We start from the raw sequence: 25410 nt of genomic DNA on the forward strand, positions 1-25410 counted from the left end.
CAAACATACAGAGAGGCCGTGCTCATACACACAGACACACAGACACACAGACACACAGACAGACACACAGACGGACACCAGGACAAAGTCAAGCGTAGGAGTGGTTGGCACCACTCAAAAACCCAAACTAACTTTCTTGTGTGCTGCTGGGTCTGCAGCTTGGGATAACTCATCTCTCAGTTTTAAAGTTGTACAATGCAAAATCACAAATAACGATTTTTAGCAACCTCTGCTGGTCACTACCGTCACTGCATACAATTTCCCTAGTCCTCGATTACCCAGAATTCCATTCGTTTTCACCGGAAGCCGGAAGCGTTTCAAAAAGCGATCTTTTAATTGTTTTATACTATCTACGGATCGTTTCTCTTAGCCAGTGGAGCATTAGTTACCATGAGCTGTGCTTTCTTTTTCTGTTCTTTTTCGATCTCCCAATTCTACATTCTCTTAAAATCAGTGTGAGGTTCCTTTTTGTTAATAGCGCGGTAGTTCCTGGCCAAACAGGAAACCGTTGCGGTAGTTCCTGAGGACGTCGGCCACGACGTCATGACGTTGGCCAGGAACGTCATTTTCCCGGGAAAGTCCCCCCCGTACACGTTCAATAGAAAATATATAAATAAAAGGCTTCCGGGGGTGAAATTCACGGAGTGGGTGTTGTGAAACTTTTGCCACTCGCAAAAGATATACAATTTAACTTTAGTTTTGTTGAAAACGTTACCTAGTATTACTTTAACAATAATTAATATAAGTGTTTGTACATTGTCTCTGTCGGGTGGAAACCTCTTTATGTCCAAAAACATCATTTTTTTAAGGATTCAAATTAAAATAGCAAAAGTAGCAGACCTACAAGCTCGAAACACATCACTTCGCGCCGCATTCCGAGCTTACAGATCAGCTACGTTTGATGCTTTTGTGTGATGCTGGGGCTTTAATTTACGGAAAAACACGAAAAGTTAGAATATGGAGATAAGAGGTTTCTGCCCCGACAGCGAAGAGATACATGTTTCAGTGGAAGCACCGTTGACGCTGTGTAACACCAACTATTACCGCTAATTGCAGTTGCCCCCCCCTCCGCCCCCCCCCCCAATAGGCAGAGAGCTCACTTGCCTGTGAAGAGGTCTGCCCCAGGCAGCGTCTATAGCTAACCCTTCCCTCTCCTCTCCTCTGCACACACACACACACACACACACACACACACACACACACACACACACACACACACACACACACACAGTACAGCTTCCATTTAATCACAGAGTAGCTGACGAATTAGTGTGAGAATTTATAGCAGCAAATCCAACCTCCTCGGTTTGCCTACTCACATTAATCTGTTCCCAAATCCCCCCTCTCTCTCACACACACACACACACACACACACACACACACTCACACACACACACACACACACACACACACACACACACACACACACACACACACACACACACACACACACACACACCCACCACACATCCAGCGTGTCTTGCTGTTTGATGCCACACTATACGATATAGCTAGAGGATCCCACGTTGGCATTGTAATGATGCCGCTAATGATAGCGTAGATTACAGCGATTCATTCCTTTTGTGTCTCATCCCAATAATGAGCTGCGTTTCCCCATTCTCTCTCTCTCTCTCTCTCTCTCTCTCTCTCTCCATCCTTTTGTTTCCCTCTGTGCCTCTCTTGTCTCCGTTATATCGTTTCTCTCTCTCACTGAATCTATTTCTGTCTGTCTCTCCCGCCGGTACACCTCTGTCTCTTTCTCTCTCTATATCCGAGTACAAAACACTGATGTTGGCCTACAAGGCAACCAAACCCCCATAGATAGCTTCAAGGCCTGATCCAACCCTATACAACCCCCTCCTCCAGCTCTCTTAGAACACAGGAATGCTGCATGTACGCAGTGGTGTAAATTAACTACGTGCATTTACTCAAGTACTGTACTTAAGTACAACTTTGAGGTACTTTTACTCTACTGGAGTATTTCCAATGTTTAATACTTTTACTTCTACATCTCAGAGGCAAATATTGTACTTTTTACTCCACTACAATTATTTGAAAACTTTAGTTACTTTGCAGATATAAATTATTATATTATAAAACATACAATAGTCCTGTTTTATATAGGCTATTTGAAAATAGCAGATCTACAAGCTCACACCGCGTCTCAATGCGACGCATTGTGAGCTTGTAGATATGCTATGCTCAAACATTTTATTTTGATGCCAATGCTTTTGTACTTTTGCTCAAGTAACATTTTGAACACGGGCCTTTTACTTGTAACAGAGTATTTCTACATTGCAGTATTGATACTTTTACTTAAGTACAAAATGTGAGTACTTTTCCCACCACTGCATGTACGAGCCTTCTCTAAAACACCCTGGACAAAGCTCCGCACGTCCTACACTCTTCTCTCCACTCCTGGCTCCCCATTGCAGTCATAACTGCAGACTGCAGACCCAATTTTCCTCTGTAATCTGAAGACTCATCTCTTCAGACTCCTCAGCCCCCCAGCACTTCACTCTCCCTGTATAGTCAGGTGGTTTAGCAAAGTTACCGTTACGAAGCGGATGAAAGCGGCACATTTTTCATGAGGCTTCTGGACTGATGACTGATGGATTCTAGCCTAGGGCCCCCCCCAAAAAAATCTAATTAAAAAAATCTTATTAAAAAACAGGCCCATTCACTTTTTGGCCTATAACTTTTGAATCATAGGTCATACCATAAAAAATCTTTTCCCCCTTTTTTCCCGGGACCAAAGACATGTGTGCCGATTTGTGTGACTTTCGGACAAAATCTGTTATCTGAGTACTGTAGTAGCAAAATATGTGTTTTGAAGATAACGCAATATGCATGGCGAAAAATCTTGAAAGCAGAAATGGGCGGGGCCTTTGTGGGAAGTTGCGTCATGATCCAAGGAATCCAAAGAGGAATCCTACGGTTGAATCCTACAGTTCAAATGTTATTGGACAAAACATGTATCGGCCTGTTTTTGAATGAGATTTTCTTAATTAGATTTTTATTTGGGCCCCTAGGCTAGAATCCATACTTTGTTTTTGTTTTGAGGTGTTTCACCTCGCCCATGAGATCGATCAGCTGTATCTGTTGCTTGGAGACCTTTCCTATCTCCGCTGACAGACGGTTCAACGTTGTCCTGATCTCCTCCATCTCTTCTTCCATATTCCTTTGTTTACTTGGCATTCTGTTTATTATTTAAATAATTTAGAAGATATTCACCATGATATTCACCAGCATAAAGCGCTGGCAAGCGCAGAACGTTGTTGCCACCTCACATCCTGTCTATCCATCCATGTTCAGTAACGGGGGTCTCCCCGTCCCATCAGTAGGTCCTAAAGAAGCCTCATACAAAATGTGGGGCTTTTATCCGCTTCGTAGCGGTACAGTATGTTACGAAGTTAAGAAATGGCATAAAGCCACTGGACTACAGTAGTACCCCTTCTTGCCACCTTCTCTCTGGATTGATGCTACCAATTGACCACGATATGGTCACTTGTTCTCATGTTTTTCTTTTTAATTCTCTGATTAGTTTTAGTTTTTACTACCACAAATGTACAGAATGTGATTTAGATAGCAAGTTACGTCCAACCAGGGAAACTCTCCCCTTGCCCAGGATTACATAGACAATTGGCACTGGGTGTAAAAAATGGGGTTACAAAATCATGGGATAAAAATGTATTTTAAAAAAAAATAGTTATCTAGACGGAATGGTTAATTGTTTTACCCGGTATCCTAGTTTCTTGAGGCACTGTTCTCTCTGCGTTCTATTTGTGTGTTTATTGGCCTTGTTTTATTGTAAACCACTCTGGATAAGAGCGTGTGCTAATTACCTAAATTCTAATGGTAATTGTTATTGTTTCCCTCTGTTCTCTCTGTTTCTGTGTATCTACTTTATGTCTGTCTGTCTCTATCCCTCTTTTTCTGTAACCCCTCCCTCTATCGATCTCTCTCTCTCTCTCTGCAGCATCTCTTCTGAAAGGCATGAAGCGTTGGCATGCCTTGCATTAGTTCTCAAAGTGGGGTCCGGGGACCCCCAATATAGCGTCACAATCCCGATTTAACCATTGTTTTATACTTTGGTTATTCAAAAATAGCAGATATACAAGCTCATAGCACTTTGTGCCACGATATGAGCTTGTAGATCTGCTATTTTTTTTTTCAAATCATGAAAATTGGAGCAAATCTTTGACTATATATATTTTTAACTCAAATCTTTGCTTCTGGAGGTATTTGTGAGATGGGGGGGGGGGGGGGGGGGAAATATCAATATGAATTTGGGATTCCCTGGCATGAAAAAGGTTTGAGAACCACTGCTCCTAGAGAGTGTACAAATCTAATAATAATGAATCTTAATCAATGTAACACTATCTCTGTGGTTCCTCTATCTCTGCAGCATCTCTTCTGAAAGGCCTGAAGCACTCCAACATCGTGCTCCTCCACGACATCATCCACACCAAGGAGACCCTGACTCTGGTCTTTGAATATGTGGTGAGTGTCCCAGTCCTTCACCCAGAGCAAAAAAAAAAAAAACTAACTGTAGGTAGTGAATGCCATCACCTTTTGAGTTTACCTCCTCCATTGGAACTGGTGAGTGATCCCACGTGATCAGTCTGGCAATGCCAGGCTAGAAAAGGTTTAGAATGGCTGACTCAGTTAAGACCCCTTTGCTGGGCCACGTGAGCCCCCAAAAACTAGCCTCAGAAATATGTTTTGTGTGTGTGTGTGTGTGTGTGTGTGCGTGTGCATGTGCGTGCATGTGTCTTTGCTCAAATTGAAGGTTCACATGAATTCATATGAACTTTTCAAAGGAGACAGTTTTATATTAAGAAATAAGAGTTGAGCGATCCATCACGGTTTGATTGAGCTGACTGACCTTGGCCTTCAAGAAGAGCTTATATGTGCGTTCCAGTGTTTTCTTTAATAGCCTCTCTCTCTCCCAAAGCAACACAAGCTCCGGTTATTTCTGTAGACGTGCTCTTTGTTTATGGGACGGTTCAGGAATGTTTAGCCTCCACATCTTAAAAACGGGACCTACGCTCGCTTGGGTTTTTCCACAGCCTCGGTCTGGGTACCATGGCAGGGCAGCCATATTATAAACACTAGTGGCGTGCTTGTTTATGCCCAGCGGGAAAAGCCATGGCAACTCGGCGGCCATTTTTTACTATATCCACACAGTTTTTTAGCAGCGTTCCACAGATGTGCAGTTTATTAACCCATTAAGATCTGAGGCTGATTCTACAAATGCCTTCTAAATCAGTACTTTCTCACACTTTCAAGATTTTTTAAAAATGTTCCAAAATAGCAGATGTACAAGCTTGTATATCTTCTGTTTTTGAATAGCCAACTCTAAAATCTAAAATTACACAGATGCTTACCCGGTTTTAATGGGTTATAAGTGCTGTACTTGAGTACCGTTTTTGTTGTACTTTTACTTTATTGATTGATTGATTCTTTTTTTTGGTGACATCACATAAAAAGATCACAAAAGCACTTTCCCGACATACAGTACAGTCAATAGCATCACTGAGGATAAAAACACAATAAAGCCCAAGGGGTTTATTTCCATTGTGGTCCTCTGTACTTCACTTGAGTATAATTTTTTTTAATACTTTATACTTCTACTCCACTAAATGTCTGAGGAAAATATTGTACTTTTTACTCTACAATTATTTGACAACTTTAGTAACTATTTTTTATTTTTTACTATTCATAATCAGTACTTACCATTGTATTGCAATTCTATTTTGATGGCAATACTTTTGTGCTTTTTACTCAAGGAACATTTTGAACACAGGCCATTTACTGTACCTGTAACAGAGTATTTCTACATTGTGGTATTGCTACCTTTACTTGGGTAAAAAAAAACAGCCATAGCAGCAACAGCAACTGAGAGAGAGGAATCCTATTTAAACAGGAACACATTAATACTGTACACTCCACTAGGGCACTGTCGGGTCCTTGAGGGGGTCCCCAGCCAATCAACAAGCTCACAACGCATCACAATGCGATGCGTTGTGAGCTTGTAGATTGGCTGTTTTAAAAAAATCTAGGGGAAAAAGAAGAGAACATTTTGGAATATTTTTTAAACATTATAACACAAATCTTGGGGTCCCTGGCACAAAATATTTTCAGATGGGGGTCCGTGGTCAAATACATCTCCATTTGGGGGTCCTTGACATGAAAAAAGTTTGAGAACCACTGCAGCAGGGAGGTACAAGTAACTGATGAGTGTTTTCTTCCTTCAAAGCTCTGAGCTCCGGCTTTTCTAATTAGGTTCATCTTTGATGTTAGTGGTGCAGCGATGCAGTGGACAGCACACACACACACACACACACACACACACACACACACACACACACACACACACACACACACACACACACACACACACACACACACACACACACACACACACACACACACACACACACACACACACACACACTGGTGGAGAAGTAGTAATACCACCACAGTGTAGCCATACTTTGTTAAGAGTCGTTGCTGTCGGGCAGAAACCTCTTATCTCCATATTGTAACTTTTTGTTTTTTCGTTAATTAACGCCCCACTTGATCATACTACAGCGTCACAAAAAAAACATCAAAAGTAGCAGTTTTGGACATATGAGGTTTCCACCCGACAGAGACAAAGTAAAAGTCCTATGCATTCGAGAGAGAGAGAGAGAGAGAGAGTGCTGGTGTTTTCCAGTCAGAGAGACATTAATGAGGATCAGGGTACAGAGAGACATCTGGCCTGGGCTCTGTGTTAAAACACAACCACTCCATTCCAGAGAGGAGGAGAGGTCGGCGTGGAGGTGGAGGTGCTCTAAATGAACTCGACTCCTTGACTTTATCTCACTGTTTGGGAAACAGTGAGATAAAGTGTGCATGTGACTGATCACCTGATGTAGAGACAGCTCTTCAAACTAAAGCTGAACTAGCATCGTTAAGAAGACATGACCTTGGCATGTCAGAGCATCAACCTTCTGTCCAGTAAAGATGGTACACTGTTAAAACCCAGAGTGTTCATTTAACTCTGAGAGCGTAAAACCCTTGTTTAAACTAGCAGTGTGAGCTATAGTCTGTGTGACAAACTGATGGATACGCATTGAAAAAGAAAATGTCATAAGTAGCGTATCACATCAACGCTATGAAGATTCACTTGAAGTTGCTTTGAGCCACGAGTCTTATGAATATGGGGATTTACCTCATTTTCCACTCATGTATAATATGTAACATGGAAGAGAGACTATTTGACTGAAATGGGGGGAGATAATGCAAAAGCAAAAAGAGATGTTGTGTTTAGGCCTGTCACAGTTATTACATAATCGTCTAATCGCAATTATTTGAGATGTTTGCATAATTGTCATAATCGTCTCCATGTTAAAATATTTGTACACATTTTCAAATATTAAAAAAGCAGAACTAGCAGATCTGCAAGCTTACAACGAGTCACTTTGTGACACCTTGTAAGCTTGTAGATCAGCTATTTCTGCTTTGTATAAGAATGATCAAATATGTCAATAATTGTATATTTCAGTTATTTGTCAAATCTGCCCTGTGCCTGTTTTATTACAAAGCCTAAAAGACTTCATATGTTCCAACGTTCAATGGCCAAACACAATTAAATCGTTTATCACAATTATTTGAGTGACAATTAATCGTCAACTTAAATATGTAATGGTGACAGCCCTAGTTGTGTTGCACCGTAACCTTGTTTGCAGCGTCAGTTTCACCACTGCTGTTCAGTCCTCTCTCTGTGCTTCAGTCCTCTCTCTGTGCTTCAGTCCTCCAGACAGAGGACTGCTGCTTTACATACAGACTGGCTTCTCACCCAGCCAGCCAAATCAATTCATTTCTCTCCTCCAGAGACTAATGATGATTGACAAGGAGAGCGAGGGTGCATGTGTTAGAGAGTGAGTGAGCGAGAGAGAGAGAGAGAGAGAGAGAGATGGGACGGACAGGGAATGGGAGAGCGAGGGAGGGAGAGAAAGAAAGAGAGGGAGAGACAGGGTGGCCAAGGATGAGCAAGAGATTTTCGAGACAAAATACAATGACAAAAAGGGGGGGGGGGGGAGAGAGAGAGAGAGAGAGAGAGAGAGAGAGGGAGAGAGGGAGAGAGAGAAAGAAAAATAGAGCGAGAAAGAAGTAGAGATGGATAGAGAGAGAGAGAGTGCTGGTGTTTTCCAGTCAGATGGACAGGCTTGTTTGAGCTGCAATGTGAATTATTCATGAGAGCGTAGACATTTATCTGGGGGTCTATGGGACCCAGCGGTGGCAGCAGTTAGTAAATACCACACTGCAGCCACACGCCTGGTGACACACACCATTCACTGATCTAACACACACAGTCACCGCCCCCCTCCACTCAGAGACAATTGCGTTATAGGCCTGGCGTCCCCCAAAGGTTCTCGTGGCAGACATCTCTGTCGATAGCGAGCAGATATCATTCAGCCTGATAAACAAGGCAGACATAAACGCTTTGCTAGAAGAGACATGGGGGCCGCGGTGTGATTGAGTTCATGTCTGCGGTGTCGTTTCGTCCAGCTGCGCACATACTTTAGTCGGCGACAGTGACTCGAGGTGTACAGCGTACAAGGTGTTGTACACCTAGGCTATTGATTATCTTTTTTTTTTGCCAGTACCACCAGTGTCACTCGGGGAGTGACGGTAAACAAAGATGACATTTCCTTTAGCGTTTATCCTGCTCCTTTAACTTTAAAGGCGCCGTGTCCACCGAGAACGCCTTTTGAGCTGAGGAGCGCCGTAGATATCATGTCCACACAGTGCTTCGCATGCAGCGTTTATTAACACCCACAACGTTCAAACCCATCAACCATTGATGCGCTCAAAATATCCTGATCTATGTTATTAACACACATAGCTTGGCTGAAACAACGGTAAACAATGTCAGGTCATAAATTACCGGGTTGTCAGACACAGCCAGGAGGATCAAAAGAGCAACGCTCCTCTCCAAAAGTTGAACTGTCTACAAGCTTGTGAAAATGTGTGCAAATCTTTGAATATATATATTTTTTAAATCACATTTTTTTAACTCAAATCTTTGCTTCTGGGGGGTCCCTGGAACAAAATATTTTCAAATAGGGGTTGGCGGCCAAATACATATAATTTTGGGGGTCCTTGACATGAAAAACATTTGATAACCACTGATGTTATAGCAAAATAAGTTTTCTAGGATTTAGAAGACATTGTAAAATCCCCAGAAGCAAAGATTTGAGTTACAAATGTTTGCTTTAAAAATGCATATATTTTCAAACTAAAGATTTGCACTCATTTTCACGATTTTTCAAAAACAAATAGCAGATCTACAAGGTAATAGCGCAACACTATGAGCTGCATATTCATACAGTAGCCTATGTATTGTATCATGTTATTTACGTTTCTGTATAGGTTCTGCCCTATGAGGGGTGTTTGTCTATTATCATGTCATCAATGTAATAACTGTGCGTATTTAGGCTCTGCTTCAGGGGGGTTGTGATCTCAGAGTCTGTCATGCTTGCCCAGATTATTCTGTCATCTCTGTAGCATCATGGGAGCAGAGCCACACCACCAGATACAATGCAATATTACTGCAATACAGGGTTTTCTTTTCTTTCTTTTTACCGTAACCCATTAAGACCTGAGACCGATTCTACAAAATGCCTTCTAAATCAGTAGTTCTCACACGTTCAATATTTTCCAAACATTATTTTTAATAGCCAACACATATTTAATCTTTAAGGAATGAGTCTTATTTACAATTGTGGACTGGCAAAAGGCAAGGCCTTATGAGGGAAAGGGGAAACAGGGGCTAAAATAGATCAATCAGGGTAAAAGCAAATAAAACGCAAAAGCACAGTAAAAGCAAGAGCACAATCAATATAAAAAAAACACAATAAAACATAAATGTAACCATGCATTACTTGCAGAGACCCGAAAACACAAATAAACAGAATAGCAATCTATATAAGACGGCAACTTTTGTCTTTTAGAATATCCATAATTGATAATAGAAGCTGAGTGATGTAGGGATCAAAGCGTTTGTGTAGGAGGTCATTCCTGTCTCTGACTGCAGCAGATTGAAAAGCTGCTGCAGCTTCCTCTTGACCAGAGTGTCTGACTGAATTAACATTGTTCTTTGTCTTTGTGTGTGTGTGTGTGTGTGTGTGTGTGTGTGTGTGTGTGTGTGTGTGTGTGTGTGTGTGTGTGTGTGTGTGTGTGTGTGTGTGTGTGTGTGTGTGTGTGTGTGTGTGTGTGTGTGTGTGTGTGTGTGTGTGTGTGTGTGTGTGTGTGTGTGTGTGTGCGCTTGTCTGTCTGTCCTGCAATCTATGTTGCCATCTCACAAATGAACAGGGTTTTCATATTATGTATACAATCATACTTGAGCAGTGACTTCTTGTGGGGTCTCTATATTGCCATCTCTCAATTGTATTGCTGATCATGGACCATATAATGGACCTGATTGGACACATGTGAGCTTGTTGTCCGTTAACAGCTGCAATGCATTCTATGTGATCTTGTTGATTGTCTCTGTGTTCACTTCCGTCTGATGAAGAAACGTGCAGCTTTTATAATGATTGTTCAATTTGTCCTGTTTTCCTGTTTTTCCACAGCACACAGACCTGTGTCAGTACATGGACAAGCACCCCGGGGGTCTGCATCCAGACAACGTAAAGGTATGTGCCAGTACAGTACAGTATACTGCTCCCAGCACCCGACAGCACAGTCTCTTCCATTAGTTTCCTTCTACAGGACACTGATCAGTGGCTCTGTTGTTCACTGAGCACAAACATTACACCAGGGATGCTGCCTGCTGGTGGCTCCAGCCCTACAGTAACTGCCATGTCCTGTTTTCACATCTCTCCAATGTTTCTCTCTCTCTCTGCCCTCTGTCTTTCCATTGTGGTCCTATGTATTCAATTCATCAACATAGCATAATAATAACACCAAAATACAATATCATCAACAAATCTTAAAACACTATACGTACAAAGAAGAAAAAGGGGAAAGAGAAATACATGGCAGCAGTAAATGCCATCTCCTTCTAATGGGAAAAAAGTTAGTCCTTTTGGCCTCCTTTTGGCCTCCTGAAAGATGTATTTTTATAGCCTGGCATTGGCCAGACTGATAACGTGGATTCACTCTTACGTTCCTCCCCGGTATCAGTCTGGACTTCGGCCCATAGGGAGCGAGTATGATAAATCCGAAAATGATCGGGCCAATCAGTGACTGCGTTTCAACTGCTGTCCGTAGAACAGTGAAAAGCATCAAAATCATGTTCTGATTTCTCATACTCGCTCCCTATGGGCCGAAGTCCAGACTGATACCGGGGAGGAACGTGAGAGTGAATCCTACGTTATCAGTCTGGCCAATGCCAGGCTAGTATTTTTAGGCCTGTGTTGGAGGTTGCCAGTGATCCACATTGTTTTAAGGGAGGGTGTCAGGGCATTCCACATTCCACACGTTAACACTTAAACATTAAGATTTTTTTTTCCTGGGAGAAACAACATGGACGTGGTCATTATTCAAAACCCAACGTGTATCGTGATAATTATTGTATCGCAGCCTCTATTGTGATGCGTATCATATCCGTGAGGTTGTAGGCAATACCCAACCCTACTGTAAAAACCCATGATGTGACAGTGAAGTTGTGTTGAGTTAAGATGACACACGCACCATTAATTATGTTACAGTAGTTGTAGGAGTGTGTTTGTGTCTGAATGCTAATTTGATCCATCAAGCAGCAGACACGCTAATAAGCTTTAATGGCCCCTGATTAGTAAATAAGATGATGGCTGAGTGAGTGACGATCCCTCACAAAACGCACTAATGAGGGAAATTAAACTGCTGCCGTCCGCCCGTATGTCCATCTGTCCGTCTGTCTGTCTGTCTGTCTGTCTGTCTGTCTGTCTGCCATACGTCCGGCTTATTAAACTGTGTGAGGCTTCCCTTTCCCACTAAACATGGAGTGGGACTTCAAAGAGGGACGTGGGAGTGGGAATGAAGACGTTTTGATTCTGTTGCAAAAGCGGTTCTGGCATGAGCGCATCCTCCTCCTCCACTGCATGCTACGACGCTACGCACTCGCGCACACGATTGTATTACTATACTGGTGAAGACATCAACATTTTAGAACGGTGGTTTTATGGAATGCATTTTAGGCATAGGGCCCTATTTTTGCCAGTGCCTTCCTTACCCATTATCCCTAAACTTCTTTGCCATTTCTTACTATTTTTAAAAACATTTTCAAATAGTTCAACTAGCTGATCTACATTGAGCTTGTAGATTGGCTATTTGAACTATTGAAAATGTTTTTAAAAATAGTAAAAAATGGCAAAGAAGTTTAGGGATAATGGGTAAGGCACTGGTGAACATAGGGCCCAGAAACCCTAACCCCAACCCCCCTAAACCTAACCTCTAAAGGCCTAACCCTAACCCCAACCCCCTAAACCTAACCTCTAGGCCTAACTCCCCCCCAATAAAATTAAACCACGAAAACAATAATTTATCTTGGTAGGACCAGCAAAAATTTTCTCACAACATCTATTTCTCTAATTCTACTACATTGTGGCCCTCGCAAGTAGGCTATAGTGAAACAAGTACACGCATGCACGTGCACACGCACACACGCACACTCCTTGTAGAGTGTTTGTTTTCCAGTTATCTGCCAGATCATTAGACGACCTCCCTGCTCTTGTCTGTTCCTCCCACCTGCCCCTCTGTCTCTCTCTCTGAGAGTTCTCTGGACCTCCTTGTTGTTGTGTAGTCGTGTTGGTGTTGTGTAGTTGCGTTGGTGTTGTGTAGTTGTGTTGGTGTTGTGTAGCTGTACCCTCTCTCTGGACCAGGCTGTGCATCATCAAAATCCTTTCCATCATGTGCACTCGTCATCAGAGTTAAATGAACACTGAGGATTTTACTGTGCACGCTTATCCCCGTTTCCACATGGGTGATTATGTCAATTATACTGGGTAAACACTGGAAAGCAAGTCCCGGAGACGCCGAACGATTTAAACGCACCCTTTGACATACCTAGAGTCTCCCGTCATGCGACGTCATGGGATTTAGTGAGTTGAAATTAAGGTTTTGAGACCGTAATCTATGTAGTGCTTGGAAGATGTTTTGTTTCCTCCCTCAGCCACGGTTTAAAAGATAACTGTGGGTCTGTGTGTCTGGCTGGTTGTGGTTTGAAGTGACAGTGTCACTTCAGCGTCCCGCGGGTGGACGTCATGCACGCCGAGGTTTCCGGCGCGTGACGACGAGATCCTAAGGGACACCGTCGTCAAGTCAGCCAAAGCTGTCAGCAGACTGATAGTCAGCAACACAGGTGTCGTTCCAACACCACCAACAACACGCCCCACTATACACCCCTCTCTCACACACACGCACACACACGCACGCACACACACACACACACACACACACACACACACACACACACACACACACACACACACACACACACACACACACACACACACACACACACACACACACACACACACCCTCTCTCTCAGGATAATCCTAATTTATTCACAGTAATCTCGACACCGCTGCTGTCAACAGCAAGGAGAAGAAAGTAGTACTTAGCATAAATCTGTGCTGACAAAAGGTGTGAGCGGTTTGTTACATAACGGGTGTATACGTAGGCTTGTGTGGCATCATCATCATCCACGTGCGCGGGCGGGCGGCACGTCGTGCCAACACCCCCTCCCTCCCTCCCTCCCTCCTCGGCCTCATTAAGTCCATCATAATCATTGCCGTAGGAAACCTTGTATGTCCAAAACAGTTACTTTTCAGAAAATGGGGGGGGGGGGGGTTGGGGGGAAGAACCTGTGTTCCACTGGATCCGATGTAGTTATTATTTAGTCACAAGCTATTGTAATAATACTTTTCACTTTAAGTAAAAAAAAGAAAGAATCCAAAGTAGCAAAAATAGCAGATCTACAAGCTCACACAACAAGCTTCTAATAGATCGGCAATTTTGCTACTTTTGTCGGCAGCGCTTCAGGAATTTTTGGCTTTAGAAATGGTTTAACCCATTCAATCTGGGATCTCGAATCTTTGCTTCTGTGGGGGTCCTTGGAAAATCTCTTTTTTTTTTGAGATTGGGGCATACTGGATTGGGGTCCGCGGACAAGAAAGGGTTTGAGAACCACTGATATATAGCATATATATATATATATATATATATATATATACACGTTTTTTTCCCCTCAAAAAACTGTTTTGTAGACATTTGTAGAACCCCCAGAAGCAAATATTTGAGTAAAAATGTTTTGCTTTAAAAATATATATATATTCAAAGATTTAATCAAATCTTCAAGATTTTTCAAAAAAATAACAGATCTACAAGCTCTTAGTGTGGCACTCGTGCCGCGCTATGAGCTTGTAGATCTGCTATTTCTGAATAGCCCAAAGTATCAAATAATGGTTATAGCTAAAGAAAATCTAAAATGACACAGTATGCATTCCCAGATTGAATGGCATAACCACATGAACCCTAGCGTGCCCTATTCTGTGTGTGTCATAATAATAGGTTTTTCTAAAAAAAAATAGCAGATCTTACAAAGCGCATCACAGCGGACGGACGAGCAGACGGCTGCAGTTTAATTTCCTTCATTAGAGTGCTTTGTGAGGGAAGCCTCGTCACTCAGCCACCATCTTATTAACTAATCAGGGACATAAAAGCTATTAGCGTTTAGTCTGCCGCTGATGGATCAAATTAGCATTTAGACACACACACTCTCCTACTACTACTGTAATATAATTAATGGTTAAGCTGTGTGTGTGTGTGTGTGTGTGTGTGTGTGTGTGTGTGTGTGTGTGTGTGTGTGTGTGTGTGTGTGTGTGTGTGTGTGTGTGTGTGTGTGTGTGTGTGTGTGTGTGTGTGTGTGTGTGTGTGTGTGTGTGTGTGTGTGTGTGTGTGTGTCCTTCACCACATAGGCTATGTGTACAGCATGTTATTTAGATGTTTATTAACATGTTGGCATGAAAAAGGTTGAAAACCACTGCGTTAGACAGATGCTAGGTTAGTTGTTGACCCGATATGCTATACATACAGTATGTGCTATATATATATATATATGGTTTATTTGAGGCACTAATACAATGTTCTCTCTGCACTCTATTTATTTGACTAGATACCTTGTTTGCTGACTAGAGTTCATGTTTACTGTGCTTATTCCGATCTCGCACTTGTACGTTGCGGTGGATAAGGGCGTAAATGCTGAAATTGTCATTATAATGTGTGCGTGCGTGTGCGGACACGGGAAATCATAAAGCATGATTACTCTTCCGCACTAGGCGTTTCAGAGGGGGAGAAATAAGCTCTGCGGTGGCATTTGACCACCAGTCATTTGCATAATCTATCACCTCAGCCCCCATCAACAACAATCTATCGCTAACAGCACTGTCTGCACACCGCCATGCTAACCATGACGTAGCTATCACCATCACACCCATTATGAGCATTATTCTCTCTCCATTGAGCGGAGCATTTGATATAGATGGGTGCTGGGTAGGCTGTGCGTTATCTATCAGTGAGATGAACAGTGGTGAAAGAAGTGTCCATATTGTCTTACTTAAACTTACTTTGGTCTTTCCCTTTAAGTATAAATAGCAATAACCTCTGTTACAAGTAAAAAGGCCTGCATTCAAACTTAACTTGAATTGAGTAAAAGTACAGTATTGGAATTGAAATATACCAGAAAGTACCAAAGTAAAAGTACCAAAAAAATAAATAATTGCTGATGTATACAATAGGGCTTAACTCATTTTCCTGAGGACCCCATAGAACCCCCTCGCGGATCCCACCTTTCAGAAGTGGAAGTAAACTATAACATAGCTATCACTAACGGACTCATTAAGAGCGCTTTTCCTCCATGGAGACGAGTATTATGAAAAAGATGTGAGGAGGATAGGCTGTGTGTTATCTATCAGTGAGATGAAGTCCAGTCTGGCTCTCCTGCCCGATATTCCCTCTCATTTTGCGGGTAAAGTAGGGGGCCATACATCAAAATGACAGCAGCACACTGGAGGGCTCTGAGCATCCAGTTTCAGAGTAAAGCAATGAGCAGCTCAAATGCACTGTTCAGACCCAAGGCTAATACTTCTCAGTGGTGGAAAGTAACTAAGTACATTTACCCAAGTACTAATACATAAGTACAATTTTGAGGAACTTTTACTTTACTTCAGTATTTCCATTTCTTAATACATCTTTATACGTCTACTCCACTACATCTCCAGGCAAATATTTTACTTTTGACAGTGCTTTATATTAGATCAGATGTCATATTTATATTAACTAGAAATTCCGGCAGCTACGCGGCCCTCACACCTACGTCACACCGCCAATCCGACTGATATAGCCATATATGGAGATCTCCGTATCTGTCAGTCCTTGTACCTTTTATGCCCATATATGGAGATCCCTGATGTCATCAGTATATGCCCATATACACATGGGCACGCCCCCTTTTGTGCCCATATATGGAGCTGAGTGATTTGTTTGCACCTGATGCCATGACGACACATTGAGGTTAGACAACACACTCCATATTTGGGCGTAGCTGCATTGGTCCTCATGGTTATGGCTGAGTCATGGTGACATGAGCGTGATGTCAGAGGTCCGTCCGCCTGCCCGCCTGCCTGCTGGTCCTCCTTTAAGCAAATTTTAATATAGGATAATTAACACAATTATTAATACAAAAAAATTCTAGTGGATCGGCTATTAAGTATAAAATATGGTTTAAATGGTTAATAATTATAGTAACATAATGCCTTCTGTATGATGAGTAGGCCTACTTTTACTTTTGGTACTTGAAGCCCAATACATTTTGTACTTTTACGTAACGTTTTTTTAAGTAAACTTTTGAATACAGGTCTTTATTTGTAACATTATTTGTGGTATTTCTACTTTTACTCAAGTAAAACATGTGAGTACTTCTTCCAGTGCTGGTGTTGTACAGACCGTAGCCTAATTGGTGAAATCTCATTCTCTGTGCTGCTCGGCAGGCCATGCATGCAAACTGACTGATTTGGGCCAAAAAGAATGGAAATGAGTAGAGAGAGAAGAAGAGGCAGATGTGTGTGCGTTATGTTTGCATGACTGATTCATACTGTTTGTGCATCCATAACACACACACACACACACAACCTTGTATCTCCATGTTCAGTTTTTGTTTGTTTGTTTGCTTCATAAATCAATGCTATTAGTCACACTTTACATCTTTCTGTGGGTTTTACAAATATTAATGCCCCATCTTATACTTTAAAAAATGGTCAAACATAGACAAATCAGTCGCTCTACGATTGGCTTGTGTATCTGCCATTTTCACTATTGTTGACCAACATTTTTTTTTAATGTTGTCTATGATGACATGGCCAAAAACATAGATCGAACCAATGAAAAGTATTACATTTTGTGACAAAAAAAATCCAGTTTTGGACACCCCAAAAGACAAAGGAAACCTTAGGGAGTCATGGAGTCATTGTGGAATCTTTAAAAGCGACACTTTGCTGATTGCAGGGATGGTGGGGTGGGGTGGGGTGGGGTGCGTTGGGGGGGACGGTGAAGACGCCAGTAAAGGGAAGAGGCTTAAGAAAGCAGTGTTAAATGGAGTGAGAAGAGGCTACCATCTGCCAGCCAGTGTGTCCAGGTCCCATATCTGTCCCAAAGAGCGTCTGTACGCTGCTGGCCTTAATGTTGCGTATCGACACACATCAGCCTGCACCGCTGTACAGCGGCCCACTCAGCACTATCCTGCAGGCTTCCATATAGGGGTGTAATTGTGGACGTCAATGACTCCTCAGGGATGACTGCTGCTACTGCTGGGTTTAGTTAAGCACTAAAGTTTGGGTGCCTACACTTTTTTGACTTTAGGACTACTTTTAAAATTGCGAGTTCAACGTGATTTACCAACCAAAAATGTATTATCCCATTGCTGAAAATACTTTCAAATGTACCTATGGGGGCTAAATAACAACATTAAGGCATTAGAACTGTTTCTAAATCAATGAATGCATTTATGTATCATTCCAATTACTCCACATTGGAAGAAGTTTAATTGCAAAGAAGAGAATGTTTGGTACTCTTTAGTCTTTACCACAAACATTTTATAACAAAGCATACAGTCACATGAAGGCATAATGCACCACTCAACTCAGTAAAGACCACACTTTTTACTTGTTACTTTGAATGAGCATATGGCTGACCCGGAATGATGCTTCAGTGGCTGCCTTTGCTTTTGAAGTGGGCTTTGTAAAAAAAAAAGGCTGCTGTCCGGTTAACTGTGCTTTCAGTTCACTCAACTTTGTCCTTCTCTATTCACTGGGAGGGAATTCACTGTTGAACTTTTTATGAAGTGTTGTAAAATGTCTCTCCACGTTTCCTTTCTTTGCAAAGACGCTGGTGTTACATATAAGGCAGACATTGTGAAAAAAAAGTCTTCTTCCCACTCTGCATGGAAATGAGTCAATCAGTCAGCAGAATACAAAAAGAGCCGCACTCACACAAGGATCCCCACATTGATATATATTTGTCCGGAAACCCCCATCTGAAAATGTTTTGTGCCAGTGGAAAACTAAGTACCCCGTACCAAAAGTGAATAGAGTCGAGGTGAGTCTGCACCTAGTGGAAGTGCTGACACAGCTGAGCTCATCCCTTCCAGAACAGCTCTGTTGGACCTGGATGTGTGTTGCTATTTTCATTGCTACTACACAGCCTGTGTGTATGCTACTGTACATGCATTAATATGATTTAGTATAATTTACATTACCTTAATTTTTCTCAAACGAGAACACTGATTTACCGCGGCTGCGATGTAAGCGGAGCGGATCAGCCGGTCACCCCGCTAGACATTCAACGGTCAATACATTAGTTTTACACGTGATGTTGATATGATTGATGCGGTAACAGTAGCTTCCCTCGTAATGTAATTGTGTAAAAGTTAATGCTACCTGCCGCTCCGGCTTGCTGACATAGCGAGGAGGCTATGGCTGTGTCGGGTTCCCATCGATCTGTTGAGATCTCATTGGGTAGAAGTACATTTACTCAAGTACTGTACTTTAAAGCTGCACTGATGTAACTTTCTTCTTCTACCCCAGATTTGAACCCGGTTTCCTGTGCAAGGGCTGCCATTTTTACCATTGATATGAATTGAATCTTGACCATCAGGTCAAAACTCATGTCAGATCCTGTGTCTAGGTGAGACATGACCTTTGACATGATCTAAATGTCTCAATAGAAGAGCAGGGAGACAAAATACAACCACACCAATTGTATAATTTATAGTGTATTAACATACTCTACCAAACAGACAAACGGACACAATTAAATTTTATTTATAAAAGAAATGTTGCCTACAGTAGTGCTGCTTCAAGTACAATTTTGAGGTAGTTTGAATCGTTGAAACGCGCTCGAAAAGTGAAAAAAGCTTCGAAAGCTTAAAAAAATGCTTTCGAAAGCTCGAAAAGTGGCTCGAAGCGTGCCACTTCGCGCCACGTTTCGAGACACGTTTCAAGCCGCGCTTCGAGCCATGTTTCAGGCTTGCAGATCTACTATTTTTTTATGCTTTTGTGTGACGCTGTAGAATGATCGAGAAGGGCGTTAATTTACGGGGAAATTTTTTTTGGAGGTAAAGGTTTCTGCCCGACAGCAACGTTATACGTCGTGGTACTGCTACTTTTACTTCGGTACAAAATATGAGTAGCTCTTCCATGCACCGCTTGGCATATCGGGTTGCCATTGATCTGTGTAGATCTCATTGGGAGATGAACCCCCCCGCCCCGCTGTGCATATACAATCTAATAAGCAGAGCACTTCCCTGGCAGCCTGCGGATGATGTCACAGCCACTTGTGCTCAATTACAGCCACGACACTGACTAACTGTAATCAATCATAAAGACCAGAGACATATAAAACATTATTAGTGTGGTGCAGTGATATTTATGTGATGTTTTAGGAAGTGCTTGAAGTTTACAACCAAGTTGTCATTGTGATGCTGAAGGAGCTCTCACATCTGCACCTGTGTTTTTCAGTGTTGCCAGGTCTGTTTATTATAAGCAACTGTGGGCTTGTTTTTCTGTAAAGTGGCTTGTAAATAGTGGTAGTTTACAGTAAGGCTTCCCAAACTTTTCAGGCCGCGACCCCTCAAAATAATATTTGAGCTGGTGCCCCCCTCACCCTGACAAGCACTTGGAATTGTAGGCATTACATTTAGTTTGACTCGGTTTTACAGATAAATGCTGTGAAAATAGCCGATCTACAAGCTCACAACGCCTCACACTTGCGAGGCGTTGTGAGCTTGTAGATCGGCTATTTTCACAATGTTTGCTTCTTTCTTACGTAATATTTGACTATTTGGCCAATTTGGTATTAAAAAGGTCTTAAAAGTACTTCATTTGTAACTTTAGAAATGTGCAGATACCCTGTATACACTTTTACTTTATGTTGGCTTGTTTAATGTTAAGTGAGAAAACAATGTTGCACATTAAGCTAATCATTAATTTACAGTTATCCACTGGTTTACATTTATAGTTACATATTATTTACAGTATATGTGCAGGACTCTGCGCAGGCATGTATAGTTGTATAGTTTGGGGTCCTTGGGGATGTGTACATTTCTGTGGTTTTCCAGTTATTCTGCACCGTACAGTAGTGTGGATAGTATGCATCAGCATCTTTGGTAGATTCTGTGTTTTGTTTAGTTGTTGTGCTTCTGTGTTGGCTTGATTTCTAGATTGTGTTTAAAGGGATAGTTCACCCCAATTTTTTGGGGGGTGAACTATCCCTTTAGGTCTTATGAAGGTCGTGTGTGCTTTGTTGTATCCAGTTTTGAATGTTGTCGACTTGTTCCGCCATCGTGATGCTTCCCAGATATGTGAAATGATCTGGTTTATTCCAAGACATGTTCCCCTTCCTTACGGGTCCATTTGCTTCCATTTGTACACACCCTCAGAGTTATGGGGGTCCGTGGCCTAATTACATAGAGTAACCAAACATGGGGTCCTCAAAATTAACAAGTTTGAGAATCACTGGAATCCCTGAACAAATCAAACCAGCAATCTTCTGCTTCCCAGGCACCCCCTGTAGACTGATACAACACACCCACACACACACACACACACACACACACACACACACACACACACACACACACACACACACACACACACACACACACACACACACACACACACACACGTATGAACAAATGCATGTGTATGTGGCGTAGGAACAGTTACTGTAGCTTTCGTTACCAGTTACTGCAGAACAGTACACTTGCTTTTTTCCTTCAACCACTTAAGCCCTATTATAACTTGTTGACCGAAGTCTCCTAGCGGTCTATCCTTTTGTCCCTCTACAGTGTAATCGCCTGGTTGGTTACCCCTGCTCTACACCAAATCTCTTTGGCGAAAACAGCCAATCTTCATGTGTTGCAACGTGATATGCTGTGAGCTTGTAGATCTGCTACTTTCGCCGAATGTTCACCTATTATTATTACATGAATAGGGAAGCCCGGCCTACGTACTTTGTTGCACAACAAATGAAAATAGCCGATCTACAAGCTCACAACGTGTCACCTCGAAATGTGTTGTTGTGAGCTTGTTACATCGATTGTTTTCGCCAGAAAGTTAAAACATGGAGATATGAGGTCTCTGCTCGACAGCAACAACATGTCAGGGTTAACATGGATAAAAGGAAATGCTTGCTGGTTCTGTGGTTATGTTGGTAATTCCTTTTTTCCTCTCATCCCTCAATCCCATCAGCAGCAGCTGATCTCAGGCTGGAATTCCCGCGGGGACCAGCCAGGCCTATATACACATTCCAGGATTAAACTCTCCTCTCCTCTCCTCTCCTCTCCTCTCCTCTCCTCTCCTCACTGCACCCCCTTTTCTCCATGTGATATTACAGTCCTGTCAACCCCCCCCCCACAGCTCTTACCTCGTACCCCCCTCTAGTGCTTGGGTCTGGATGTCTGTATCACTCTGTTCAGTGGGTGGAAGAAGTACTCAGACAATGTAGAAATACTAAAGTCTCAGGCACATCTAGAGTGCGGGCCGCTACTCACACCTGTCATGGCAGACCCGTGAACAGTATGCAGTGCTGTACACTCTGTAATGGAATGAACATGTACAAAGATAGACAACATCACAGGAGATGAAGTTAGCACAACTTCTAGTTCATAAAATACATATTCAAATCACATTAATTCACGTTTCACATATTCACTGTTATTCCATACACTTAAATACCCTAACCTTGTTAGCAGTAAGGCATATTTGCCACAGCATATTGACTGGCTTGAAACACTGTTTAAAAGTGTAATATCAAAGTGCAGTTTTTAACTCTTTGAATAGTGTGACGCTACTGCCAGCGAAAACGTGTACCTCATGGAATGTAAATCATGGAATATTCTCTGTGACCGCCCTCCTCACGGAGATCGGCTCATTACACGCACAGGGTTCTCGTAGTATAGGGGGGGAAACAATAGTCTTTTCTACTTGGAAATATCCAAGTAAACCCTGAATTTGTACTTTACTACTTAAGTACAGTACTTGAGTACATCGTCTCTGTCGGGTGGAAACCTTCTGTCCAAAACAAGCTTGTAGATCTGCTACTTTTGATGCTTTTGTGTAGTACTGTATGCTCAAGTAGGGCGTTAATTTACCAAAAAAAACACAAGCAAATACATTTAAATATGGAGATAAGAGGTTTCTGCCCGACAGCAACAAAATGTACTACTATGCCCCCCCTCTGTTGCCAGTCTGGATGTCTGTATCGCTTCATGTTCTCCCTTTGGTTTATCTCTCGCTCTCTTTCTCTCGTTATCTCTCCCCGCCTCGTTACAGTGGGTTAATTAGTGTAGTTTACGCCTTTGTCCGCCGGCGTCCTTTCAAATACCTCCTCCTGCCAGATGGACGGACCGACAGACGGACGGACGGATCCTGGTCACTTATTCTAGTGGGCTGAGCCTGTTATGTCTCATAGCAGATGTCTGCTCTGTCAGCCTGCCAAGTGTGTGACCGCCATGAGCTCCAACTGTACTGTAACTGTACTGAACCCACTGATGGGAAGTAACCAAGTACATTTAGTCAAGTACTGTACTTCAATGGTTCTCAAACTTTACATTACATTTTTTAACGTTTGTTCATTTGATTTTAACAGAAGCATTCATTGCATACATACATATCCACAACATATAGCATTGCTCATATAGATCCCAGTTAAGAACAGACAATAACGTGACAAGTTTGTTTTTGTTTTTTCCCCCCAAATGAAACACACAGAGGACAAGACAAAAGTGAAATAAGACACAAATAAAAAGAAAAACAACAACAATACACAAAACCAAAAACAGGAACTTAAATCAGTCAGCTGAACCATATAATCTGCAGTGCGATCCACAGGACAGCACTCCCGTCACCATAATGGTTCTCAAACTTACATTTGGCCGCGGACCCCCCCTATCCTATGTTTTGCACCAGGGATCCCCCAGAAGAGAAGATCTGTACTAAAAAATACAAAATTATAAGAAAAAGTTTACAAAATTGCAGTTGTAAGGCCTTTTTTTTTATTGTGGTAAAAGAGTATATTTCCACCAGTGAAACTCCAGCTGTACCACTGGCAAACACAAGATGAGAGTACAGTCGCACAAAACCGCCCGACAGACACGTAAATCTTCCTTTTTCCTCCATTTTTAGCATGCGGGACGACCCAGCCTGAATTTAAATCTGTCCACTCAATCTGACAGCTCCTGTGTGTACTGTAATTTCCCTTCAAATCGGGGCCATCTTGAAAACAAGTAGGGGTTGCATACTAGAATCGTCCAAACAGTCGATACCCTTAGATCTGCATGTTCTATCAAATAGTATTATGCTAATTGGGGCGGCAGAGCTCCGTTTCTCTCTGTTTGCCGAAACAGTAAGTGTCTCCGTTAGCCCGTTAAGACCTGAGGGACGATTCTACAAATGCCTTCTAAATTAGTGGTTCTCTTTTTTTTTTTTTGTGCCAAAATGATATGTATATGGCCGCGGAGCCCCCCATTTGAAAATGTTTTGTGCCAGAGGACCCCCTGAAGAGAAGATGTTATTCTAAATTACAAATTATTAAAACATTTCAAGCACTATCAAGATTTTTTTTTCAAAAATAGCAGATGTTCAAGCTCGCAGCGCGGCACAAAGTGACACGCTGTGAGCTTGTATATCTGCTATTTTTGAGAAGCACTGCTCTAAATCCTAAGCGTTTTCGGAAAAAAACATATGTTGCTATATAGCTAAAATTGAAAATGACACAGACGCTTTCTCGGTTTTAATGGGTTAAGCAGCTTTTGACGTTTGCGTCGGGGGTTGCAGAGATAAGTTCTGTTTGTGTTTTTTTATGCAGCACAGTCACATACAGTACTTGACAAGGCCGGCCAGGGCCTAGCTCTGACAAGCCAGTTTTGATATACATGAGTAAACACACATTTCCCTTGCTAATTCTCCGACGCCGCTGTTTCGTCTCATCGCCGGGCAGAGTTGAGGAATCTCTAAAACTGTTGACCCGGTGACTCCAGATGCCAGAGACGAGTGTGAACCCCCTGATTGGACTCAACATGCTGCTCCGAGCTGCCTAATTGGCTGAGACTTGGAGAGAAAATGATAAAAGATGCAGAACCGAAGTTCACAGGAATGTACTTGACTCATTTACTCGCTGATTGATGTGCTGTCGGACACACTCACACACACACACAGCAAATTGATGAGAAATGCCAAATTTCTGAGGAACGAACAATTGTAAAAAGTTCCTCTGACTCTGCTCGGGAATACATATCAAAAGTTGTGCATTGTGTGCAATTCATTCTAACCTTTAGTTATTCTCAAAAGGACATTGAGGTTGCCCTCATTTGCAGTGTTGTTGAGATGCATCACAATCCAATATTCACATCAATTATAAAACAAAACAAAACAAAAACTTCCCCCTAATGTGTGATACAACACAAGTTTAAAAGCATCTGTGGGTAGATCTGCAAAGATTTAAATTGACCGTATGTTATGTGGGAGAACATAATTAAATGTAAGCTGTAAGTCATTCCAAGTGGTTGGGGGCACTAAAACAAAAGGCTGTTTTTCCCAGTTCAGTCTTTGCTTGGTGGGATCTTTAGCGTGACGTGAGCCAGTCATTGGAGCGTGTCCTATTATGTTCCATGATTCCATTCCAGCAGAGATTTAATATACAATGGTAATGGTCCCATCCACTGCCTTAAAAATAAACAGGTACCAGTGTTTGTTTCGCCTGTCAGCCAAGGAAGGCCAACCCACTCTATCATACAGGATGCTGTGACTGGGAGAGTTTATTTTGTAGAATGTATTTGCATTAATATAATCAGCTTATAATCAGAGTTTATCCACACACAA

The 25410-nt window shown here is 42.1% G+C and overlaps 1 protein-coding gene across 2 annotated transcripts in view; it reads left to right on the forward strand.

Moving 5' to 3' along the window:
* The window catches only part of cdk14 (cyclin dependent kinase 14), a 190468-nt gene that overhangs the window by 19936 nt on the left and 145122 nt on the right, over positions 1 to 25410 (forward strand). For both annotated transcript variants that reach the window (XM_080427709.1, XM_080427708.1), the window contains 2 exons: positions 4409 to 4503; positions 10626 to 10688. In XM_080427709.1, the coding sequence (XP_080283835.1) occupies positions 4409 to 4503; positions 10626 to 10688 (158 nt within the window). The remainder of the gene's footprint in view (positions 1 to 4408; positions 4504 to 10625; positions 10689 to 25410) is intronic.

This window comes from Gymnoscopelus braueri, assembly GCF_963280865.1.
Source record: "Gymnoscopelus braueri genome assembly, chromosome: 4".
NCBI classification, from domain to species: domain Eukaryota; kingdom Metazoa; phylum Chordata; class Actinopteri; order Myctophiformes; family Myctophidae; genus Gymnoscopelus; species Gymnoscopelus braueri.